Here is a 10,683-nt window from a genome sequence, read left to right on the forward strand (position 1 = left end):
CATCGACCACGGGTGCACGGGGAAACTAGGGTTTCGGAGATCTCTCGTCGAACAATCACCTTCATGACTAGTTGCGACGTGTTCAACGACGAGAAACCATAACAAGGTATAATTTCTAATGCTATGATACTAATGAAGGAATTATAATAGAAATTCATTGTACGAAACAATAAATCATACCTTGTTGCGGTGAAATTCTGAGAGGAGAATATACTGAATGGAGGAAGACGTCTCTCGCTGTCAGAAGAGCGATCATAAAATCGAAAAGTTCCCGCAATTTCATAAACTAAATCCCACAACCTCGGATGTTCTTCTATATGAAAATGAATTTCACGTTCACAACTCCTCTCTTTATCACCCCACCCCCAATTGAATCACCCTTGAACACACCATTTATAATGAGAATTTTCCCAAGGGTAAAAGACATTTTTTGCCCCATAGAAAGTGGGAAAGATGGGCATCCCCACGCTCCCATTTCCTACAGGGAGAGGGAAGTGAGCAATGAGATTTGGGAATTGAGGGTTTGTCAGTTGAGTAAAAAAAGTCACGGTGAAATTAGATGTTCAAACACATGAGTATCCGAGCGTGCTTTTTCTACACGGTGTCATTAATAATATTAATAAGTATTAACATCGCTCTACACATCTTCAAATATTAAGTTTTCTGTTTCATATGAATAAGGAATGAAAATAACCTCACAAGTTTCTTGTGATCAGTAAATTTTTTGTCTTTGTTTCTGCCATCCGGAAGAATTCGATGAGGTACTTTTTACTGAGGCTCTCCAATGATTGAGCTAAGTTATATGTTGGTGGTAATGACTCTGGAGAGTAATTGACGTTGTTTAATTTGGTGATAAGAGTCTTCTCTCTCAATCCTGGTGAAGTGCGAAGCTGGTTCAATCATTAGATTGTTCAATTTTGGGAGAGAACGTAACTTTCTATGTAATTTAAATTTCTTTTCAATTTACACAAATTTATAAATATTTAATAAATATCTATTCAATTTATATAAATTTAAAATGAAATTTTTTCTAGTTACTATTTTTAAATTTTTTTTTTGACAAATTAACATATATCTGTATTTATATTTATTTATAATTTCGTGTCAAATTTATTTTCTTACATTATTTTCATCCATCCTTCCATTTCCTTCCGCATTTACATAATTACATTTTTCTTGATGTAAGCAAAATATATTAGAATAAATTAGATCTTTAGTTGTGTTAGATCAAATATAATGAAAATTAAACTGACGATCGATAAAAAAAAAAAATGGAATTAAAAGTACTCATGATAAAAACAACACAATCTATTAGAGCAAATGAAGAAGCTAGCTTGAGAACAGCAAATTAAACATACATATAAAGTTGACTGACTGATCATCATCCATTTTATTTTAAAACACGGAACATACCAAATTTATTTAAAACAGTAGTACGTAGCAAAGCGAAGAAGCCAAGCCAGAATGGACGATCAGATAGGCAATTAATTAATTAAGAGAGGAGAGTAAGAGAGCAGAGATTCCGATCGCATTTATATAATTGGTGTACTGGCCAAAGAGCCCCACAATTCGACCGTTGACAACTGGAACAGTGAACTCCTTGCCACATCCTTTCCCAAAAAGCCCATGTTGCTTCCCCAAGTTGGTTTTAAATCCGAGCTGACTGATACAAGTTTCGCCGTTATAATCACTGATGGACCCAAAGATTTTGTTGATATATTCACCTCCGCCTAGTTCAAACTGCAACATCGATCGATCCCAAATATATTGATATGATCATAGTTAATTAATTAAGCTACATGCATGTGTGTTGGATGTACTATACGTACCTCGTGGACTTCAACACCGCCAGTGCCGCCTGCTCGGTATGATTGGACTTCGTTGTCAATAACATAGGAGATCACCAAACTGTCGACGACGGCTCCTGTCTTGACTAGGATCTTTATAATTTGGGAGGTAGGCGGACCAAGTATGTCAAAGCTGGTATCCCCGCAGCCTCCCCATGGCCCAACCTTAAGAGCTAATAATTAAAAATGGATATATCAGAATGTAGATTATATTGTCATTAATAGTAATATATCTAAGAAAAGAAAGGCATGTAATATAGACTCTCACGGATCTTCTGCTCGCTGGATTTGCATAACTCGTTGACGTCTACAGCGGAAGTTAAGCTGGCCTCAGCCATGGCAACCTACCTGCAGGCCGATCGAGGGAGGAGAGGAGAGGAGAGGAGAGGAGAGATTATTGAATGCATGCAGGAGTGACACCCCATTTCCTTCTTTTATAGACAGACGATACGATACTACGTACTAAAGAGAGCTAGACCGAGACAAAGAAAAACTAATTAAAGAGAAGCTAGCTAGGGATAAGATTAATTAAGAGATCCATCAATTAATAATTAATTACCGTGATGGTGATGGTTTAAACAGGCAATTTTTCAATTAGATAAATTAAGTCAATACGATATCCCCTAGCTAGCTACAATGATCAATTGAAAACTAATTCACGTACGTACGCTTCTTCTTAATTAATTTAATTTCATCCTCTTTCTTTTTTGTTTTTATTTCTTCAAACTAAAGGAATTAAGGTGTGAAAAGTATCAAAGAATCTGTCTGCAAAGCCCACAGAATATATTAGAGATATGCAAAAGTATTTTTGGATTGAGAAATAATACAAAAGTCAAACAAAAGATTAATCATTCTATGATGGATATGAGTTGAGGTGTACACAAGCTGGGTCGATTGGAAAAGTCAATCTGATCCAGTACTAATTAAGATATGATCTTTAAAAATTCTTCCAATATAATTCTGAAAATAGTTATTTTTTTAATGCATGTGGTTGAACTTAAAAATCGGAATTATTAATTGAGTTAATATACAGTCATTTTCTGAACATTAAGCCCATAAATGTATGACTACTGCATCCACACTCGTACCATCATGCCATGTGCAGTTTACAGCTAGCGAAAGGACAGCACAATTATTTTCTTGCCTGCTCGTTTTAAATATGACAACGTAACTAATTTCATTACGTCATCTATTCCTACGACGTCACCTACGTTAGATAATCAATCAATTCCAAATTAATTAATTAATTAATTAATAGCATAGAAGTAGGTACGAGACCAGAGTGAATATATGCTTTTACATATTTGTTGAATTTCAAAAATGTCCCGTTTATGATAGGGGTTACGTTGACAATTGACATGAATTTGGTCGAATTTATCCGATTCCCTTTCATCCCCATGAGTAAAAATATTATTTCAGAGAATTTATTAAAATTAAATTTCTTAAGCTTAAAATTTTTGAATTGGATCGGATGAGTTTTTAGGAAATGATAAAGTAAAAAAAATAAAAATAAATTTATCATTGGCTATTATCCATAAAAGTTTCCCATCAATTTTCATGATAAATTCTAAGGTGACCGATCGGATCCATGAAAGTTTCCCATCAGTCGTTAGGGTAAATCGGGAAACAGACGATTACATCCCCCATTTAAAGAAAAAATTTCTACAAATATATTATAGCTAGGAAACGAACTATGAATATCTAAGTGACAATCTAAGTATCCTATACTACGAGATCAAAACCCCGAGGATCATCTTAAAATAAGTACTATAAAAAAAATGATAGTCCATATCATTAAATGACATGCTGAAAATTTGATATTAAAAGAACAGAAATAAATGCCCGAATGCAAGTCTGCACACAAGATGGATCAATTGGATTGTCCGGATAGATATTGAGAAACTCAATCTGATCCACCAAGATCATTATATTAAACTTCCAATTCTGAAAATAGTTATTTTTTTAATGGCGAATCAAGCCAATTATTGTCAATCTTTCATATAGAATTGATGAAGCTCGATCAATTATTAAATTATTCTATTGCATGTGCATCACGCATCGGCATCACTAACTCGTTCGCATAGACTCAATTATTTGCTGAGTCAAAGAGACTTAATTATCTTTAAGTCTTTTCTTATCAACTAATTAAGTCCACCTTCTTGTTGTGTTACATGTCATTATATATCAACAAGAAAAATATATATCATTAGTAGTTGTTGTATCAAGGTTCAAATCGATATATTATCAACTCGTCTTGCCTATTATCTAGTTGACCTCAATCACCATAACTTCTTTCATTGCAAGTGTTCAGTCAACTTTTACCGACTCGATCGGAGTTCGCTTCTCATGTCAAATATCTGATCTTTCATGATCCACTTGGACTTTCCTTCGCATTCCAAGTGTCCGGTCAACCACAGCTTACTAGGACATTGCTTTTAATGTCAACTCCCTGTTGGACTTCTAATCATAAGTGTTTGGTCAACCGTGATTTACTTAGACTTTTTCTTTTGCCAACTCTCAGTTGGACTTCCCCATCATTAGATATCTGATTAACTTTGACCTATTTGATGTTTAACTCAACCAACTATCATATTACTCACACATATTCACCAAATTGCACAAACATGTGCTAGTGTACGAAGCACTAGATAATCAAACCTGATTTGATATTGGTAAAGGGTTCAAATTTAAGTTGTATTGTGATCTAATAAGGTTGACCAAGTGTACAAGTGGTTCAACCAAAAAGTCATAGTGAGACTAGATAGGTAAAAGTCCTATTGGAAACTAGGCAAAGGAAAAATCCTAATAATACTAGGCAACGGAAAAGTCCTAGTGGATACTAGGGAAAGACAAAAGTCATAGTAGGTCAAACTGATTGAATACTAAGCAAGAAAATGATAAAAAGTTGAAATTACTAATAAGTCTTGAAATTATTTTCAGTGTGAAAAGAAAAAAGATATTAACGTAACTTAATTTTGGGCTACACTAAATCAATTGAGAGTTGGTTATATATATATATGTTGGGCCTTGGGTGTCGCCCTGGATGCCCGAGGGGCGCCCAGCATGTTTCGGACACCCCGAGTGCATTCAATCATTCATGCTAAGCCCCACAGGGGCACCTAGTATAACATATATTAGGTATCCAGTTTTTCGAATCGACTAAATTAATCAATCTCATTCCACGAAAGTTTTCCATCGACGACTAAGATAAATTTGAGAGTATGAATGATATGTCACTCCATAGCTAACATCTTAAGATTATTTTTCCACTCGAGAAAATTAATTCACAATGCATGGCAATTAAGAATTGATTCATGGATATTTGATTAAGTGTGGAATCTTACTACCATTAATGTTGCATCGTAGAGAATGAATAGCTATTAATTATAAAAAAAAATACAAAACACTATCATTGCATCGTAGAGAATGAATAGCTATTAATTATAAAAAAAAAATACAAAAAACTATCATTGCATCGTAGAGAATGAATAGCTATGAAAATTTAATATTAAGAGAAGAAAATTAAACTGCTCTTACCATTAAAATAAACTATTTTTCTAATGCCTATTCGCTTTAAATATGACAACGTACCTAATTCCATTACGTCACCTAATCTACGCCGCTTACACAACGTCACCTAAGTTAATTTAATCAATCAATTCCTAATTAATTAATTAAACACACAAGAGCGAATAAGACTACATATTTATTGTATTTCAAAAATATAGGTCCCGTTGATGATAGGGTTTGACATGAATTTAAAATTTTTGAATTGGATGGATGAGTTTGAGAAAATAATAAAGTACAGTAAGGGAATCGTATGTCAACATGCTGAAAATTTGATATTAAAAGAAGAGAAACTGTCTTTACCCTTAGAAAAAACTCTTCTTCTTTTTTTTTTAAAAATAAATGCCCGAATGGCACACAAGATCGATCAATTGGATTGCCCGGATATATATTGAAAAAGTCAATCTGGTCCACTAGGATCATTTTAAACTTGCAATTCTGAAAATAGTTATTTTTAAATGGCAAATCAAGCCAATTATGGTCAGTATTCCATATAGAATCGATGAAGCTCAATCAATTAGATTATTCTATTGCTTGTGCCTCACGTATCGGCATCGTCATCGGCATCACTAACTCTTCCGCATAGACTTAATTATTTGCTGAGTCAAAGAGACTTAATTATCTTTAGGTCTTTCCTAATCAATTAGTCCACCTTCTTGTTACATGCCATTATTAACAAGAAAATATATATATATATCTTTGGTAGCAGTTGTCTCAAGGTTCAAATTGATATATTATCAATTCATCTTGCCTAGTATCCAATTGATCTTAACCTATCAAGACTTCCTTCATAACCAAATGTTCGATCAATATTTATCGACTCGGACTTCGCTTCTCATATCAAGTGTCCGATCCTTAATAACTCACTTGAATTTTCCTTCGCATTTCATGTGTTTGATCTACCGTAGCTCATTTGGACATTTCTTTTCATGTCAACCAAAGTCGTACCTATGTTTAACGGGGCTCTGAAGCGAAAATAAAAAGTGACCCTTTTAATGTGATAAATAATTTGTAATGGCCAGTTTACAAATAATAAATACACAAAATACATAAATAAACCAAAAATAATATATCACTTTAATAAAAAGTTAAGAAATATTTGAAATAATTACATAAACACTACTCCCCTAGTTATTTTAGAGGCAAAAATATTTATCAAATCTGCATAATCTAATTGTTCGATTATTTCTTTCTCAATCAATAATATTGCTAGCCCATTTAGTCTATCATGTGACATTGTTGATCGTAGATAATTCTTGATTAGTTTCAACTTCGAGAAACTTCTTTCTATCGATGCAGGCTAACTGGGATATATTATCATTTTTTTTTCTGTCGATGCAACTATTACTGGTATGGTTAACAAAATCTTATAGGCAATGCAAGTATTTGGGAATAAACCATTTAGTCTTGCCAGACATTGTAGCATATCAATTGCGCTTTTTTTTTCATTTGTTAAATAGCATCTCATGACCATCAACTCTGAACACAACTTATCACCATTAATGTATGAAAGTCCACCGTGACTTAAAAATTGTTGAAGTTCCATACAAGACTTCATTAGGCTACTTAAAGACTCACTCTTTAATTTCTCCAAATTCTATAAAAACCCAAAAATGTCTTGATATTGTTTAAATTGTTCAGATCAAACTTGAAGAGAAGATCAAGCTTGATCGATTATAAATAGAAAATATTCAACTCTAAAAGACTCTTCACCTGATTGTGTCACATCATCATTATCACTTTAATCAAATTATTTCTTTCTTCGAATAATATGTTTTTCTCAAAATTTTGGTTCAATCCCCACTTCACTTGCCATCATCATTATCACTTTAATATGCATTTAGCAAGCTATAAATAAAAAAAATGTTATTTTGTTTTTTTAATGGTTTATTAAAAACAAACTTTTCCTCAAAATTAAACACGATGTCTTCTTCGTCCGTTTTCTTCCCCGCACACCTCCCGCTGTCTCCACACAATCGCGACAATCACAGTCGCCGACCACGAAGGCCAATATTCGACCTACTCAGGCGGTCGCCGATCCTTTCCAGCGCTGGGCATCGGTTGACCTCAGCCCGATGATGTCGCTGATGGCGGTTCTACGCGTCCCGGCCACTAGCGCATCGCAGGCCAGCCAAGATACCATCGCCGGCTCCAGAACGCCATCTCCGACATATCCCCACGGCCCGAGCTTGACTCTGGTGGAAATCTCACACTGTCACGATTTTCCAATCTGGCGTAGTGCACTGCAACTGCTCTAACGCCGGCGAGCGACTTGGTCACTGACTTGTGACCGCGTCGCCGATCTCCCTATGACCCTATTGTCGGCATCTTACAGCCGTGATGCAGTCGCCGACGCTCCTTTGTAGTGACCAAAACATCGGCCACGGGTGCACGGGGAAACTAGGGTTTCGGAGATCTCTCGTCGAACAATCACCTTCATGACTAATTGCGACGTGTTCAGCGACGAGAAACCATAACAAGGTATAATTCCTAATGCTCTGATACTAATGAAGGAATTATAATAGAAATTCATTATGCGAAATAATAAATCATACCTTGTTGCGGCGAAATTCTGAGTGGAGAATATACTGAATGGAGGAAGACGTCTCTCGCTGTTAGAAGAGCAATCACAAAATCAAAAAGTTCCCACAATTTCATAAACTAAATCCCACCTCGGATGTTCTTCTATGTGAAAATGAATCTCACGTTCACAACTCCTCTCCCCATTGAACCACCCTTGAACACACAATTTATAATGAGAATTTTCCCAAGGATAAAAGACATTTTTTGCCCCATAGAAAGTGGGAAACGTGGGCATGCCCACGCTCCCATTTCCTACAGAGAGAGGGAAGTGAGCAATGAGATTTGGGAATTGAGGATTTGTCAGTCGAGTAAAAAAAGTCACGGTGAGATTAGGTGTTCAAACACATGGGTATCCGAGCGTGCTTTTTTTACACAACGTACGTCATTAATAATATTAATAAGTATTAACATCACTCTACACATCTTCAAATATTAAGTTTTCTGTTTCATATGAATAAGGAATGAAAATAACCTCACAAGTTTCTTGTGATCAGTAAATTTTTTGTCTTTGTTTCTGCCATCAGGAAGAATTCGATGAGGTACTTTTTACTGAGGCTCTCCAATGATTGAGCTAAGTTATATGTTGGTGGTAATTGACTCTGGAGAGTAATTGACGTTGTTTAATTTGGTGATAAGAGTCTTCTCTCTCAATCCTGGTGAAGTGCGGAGCTGGTTCAATCGTTATATTGTTCAATTTTGGGAGAGAACGTAACTTTCTATGTAATTTAAATTTCTTTTCAATTTGCACAAATTTATAAATATTTAATAAATATCTATTCAATTTATATAAATTTAAAATGAAATTTTTTCTAGTTACTATTTTTTCAAATTTTTTTTTGACAAATTAACATATATCTGTATTTATATTTATTTATAATTTCGTGCCAAATTTATTTTTTTACATTATTTTCATCCATCCTTCCATTTCCTTCCGCATTTACATAATTACATTTTTCTTGATGTAAGCAAAATATATTAGAATAAATTAGATCTTTAGTTGTGTTAGATCAAATATAATGAAAATTAAACTGACGATCGATAAAAAAAAATGGATCGGAATTAAAAGTACTCATGATAAAAACAACACAATTTATTAGAGCAAATTAAATGAAGAAAATAGCTAGTAGCTAGCTTGAGAACAGCAAATTAGACATACATATAAAGTTGACTGACTGATCATCATCCATTTTATTTTAAAACACCGAACATACCAAATTTATTTAAAACAGTAGTACGTAGCAAATTAAGCGAAGAAGCCAAGCCAGAATGGATGATCAGATAGGCAATTAATTAATTAATTAAGAGAGGAGAGTAAGAGAGCAGAGATTCCGATCGCATTTATATAATTGGTGTACTGGCCAAAGAGTCCAACAATTCGACCGTTGACAACTGGAACAGTGAACTCCTTGCCACCTCCTGCCCCAAAAGGCCCATGTTGCTTCCCCAAGTTGGTTTTAAATCCGAGCTGAGCGATACAAGTTTCGCCGTTATAATCACTGATGGACCCAAAGATTTTGTTGATATATTCACCTCCGCCTAGTTCAAACTGCAACATCGATCGATCTCAAAATTGATATCATCTATATTTTGTTAAATAAGCTACTACAAGCATGTATATTTATAACTTAGATTGTTAATATTGTTGGACGTACCTCGTGGGTTTCAACACCGCCAGTGCCGCCTGCTCGGTATGATTGGACTTCCCAGTCAACAACATAGGAGATCACCAAACTGTCGACGACGGCTCCTGTCTTCACTAGGATCTTTGTGATTTGGGAGGTGGGCGGACCAATTATGTCAAAGCTGGTATCCCCGCTGCCTCCCCATGGCCCAACCTTAAGAGCTAATAATTAAACACGCAATGTAAATTATATTGTCATTAATAGTAAGTAATATATCTAATTAAGAAAAGAAAGGCATATAATAAATATAATATAGACTCTCACGGATCTTCTGCTCGCTGGATTTGCATAACTCGTTGACGTCTACAGCGGAAGTTAAGCTGGCCTCAGCCATGGCTAGCTACCTGAAGGCCGATCGATCGAGGATTGAAAAGGCCGAGGAGAGGAGAGGAGAGGAGAGGAGAGGAGAGATTATTGCGTGCGTGCAGGAGTGACACCCCATTTCCTTCTTTTATAGACAGACGATACGATACTACTAAAGAGAGCTAGACCGAGACAAAGAAAAACTAATATAATTAAAGAGAAGCTAGCTAGGGATAAGATTAATTAAGAGGTCCATCAATTAATAATTAAGCTATTGTATCATCATGCCGTATATGTGATTCATGCACCAGTTTACAGCTAGCAAAAGGACAGCACAATTATGTTGTAACTAATTTCATGACGTTATCTAATCCTACGTCGGTTACACGACGTCACCTATAACTCTGAAAATAGTTATTTTTCTAATATAAAAGTCAAAGCTGGATCGATTGGAAAAGTCGATCTGATCCAGTAGTAAGATATGGTCTTTAAAAACTCTTCCAATATAATTCTGAAAATAGTTATTTTTCTAATGCATGTGCATCACAAATGAGATGATCTACCACGTACACAAAACTAATGTGCAAGTCAAATTTCTCATGCGTAATGATTCGACTACTTGCATGCTATTTTAATACTTTCAGAACGTTATCTTTTATTTTTCTTGCTCCTCTTCACATGATGAAGAGACAAGTTTAATT

General features: G+C 35.0%; 2 protein-coding genes across 2 annotated transcripts; both read right to left on the bottom strand.

Moving 5' to 3' along the window:
• Window positions 1–1,311: 1,311 nt before the first annotated feature.
• On the bottom strand, window positions 1,312–2,271 carry LOC122040313 (horcolin-like). The gene is made up of 3 exons (XM_042599638.1): window positions 2,116–2,271; window positions 1,830–2,020; window positions 1,312–1,740 (listed from the first exon to the last, which is right to left on the bottom strand). Exons 1-3 carry the CDS (start codon window positions 2,183–2,185, stop codon window positions 1,489–1,491), a joined length of 513 nt encoding a protein of 170 aa, XP_042455572.1. The 5' UTR covers window positions 2,186–2,271; the 3' UTR covers window positions 1,312–1,488.
• A 6,798-nt stretch (window positions 2,272–9,069) lies between these two features.
• LOC122040314 (horcolin-like) lies at window positions 9,070–10,117 on the bottom strand. Its single transcript, XM_042599639.1, has 3 exons — window positions 9,944–10,117; window positions 9,650–9,840; window positions 9,070–9,543 (listed from the first exon to the last, which is right to left on the bottom strand). The coding sequence occupies exons 1-3, from the start codon at window positions 10,011–10,013 to the stop codon at window positions 9,292–9,294; spliced, it is 513 nt and encodes a 170-aa protein (XP_042455573.1). The 5' UTR covers window positions 10,014–10,117; the 3' UTR covers window positions 9,070–9,291.
• Between the last annotated feature and the right edge of the window lie 566 nt (window positions 10,118–10,683).

Source organism: Zingiber officinale, chromosome 2A, assembly GCF_018446385.1.
Source record: "Zingiber officinale cultivar Zhangliang chromosome 2A, Zo_v1.1, whole genome shotgun sequence".
Taxonomy (NCBI): Eukaryota; Viridiplantae; Streptophyta; class Magnoliopsida; order Zingiberales; family Zingiberaceae; genus Zingiber; species Zingiber officinale.

Excerpts from the sequence above, each read along its gene's own strand:
- LOC122040313 (XM_042599638.1), bottom strand. The coding sequence starts at position 2,185 with ATGGCTGAGGCCAGCTTAACTTCCGCTGTAGACGTCAACGAGTTATGC. Across the intron at positions 2,021-2,115 it reads ATCCAGCGAGCAGAAGATCC|CTCTTAAGGTTGGGCCATGG; the intron begins GTGAGAGTCTAT and ends TTTAATTATTAG. Across the intron at positions 1,741-1,829 it reads GCGGTGTTGAAGTCCACGAG|TTTGAACTAGGCGGAGGTGA; the intron begins GTACGTATAGTA and ends TCGATGTTGCAG.
- LOC122040314 (XM_042599639.1), bottom strand. The coding sequence starts at position 10,013 with ATGGCTGAGGCCAGCTTAACTTCCGCTGTAGACGTCAACGAGTTATGC. Across the intron at positions 9,841-9,943 it reads ATCCAGCGAGCAGAAGATCC|CTCTTAAGGTTGGGCCATGG; the intron begins GTGAGAGTCTAT and ends TTTAATTATTAG. Across the intron at positions 9,544-9,649 it reads GCGGTGTTGAAACCCACGAG|TTTGAACTAGGCGGAGGTGA; the intron begins GTACGTCCAACA and ends TCGATGTTGCAG.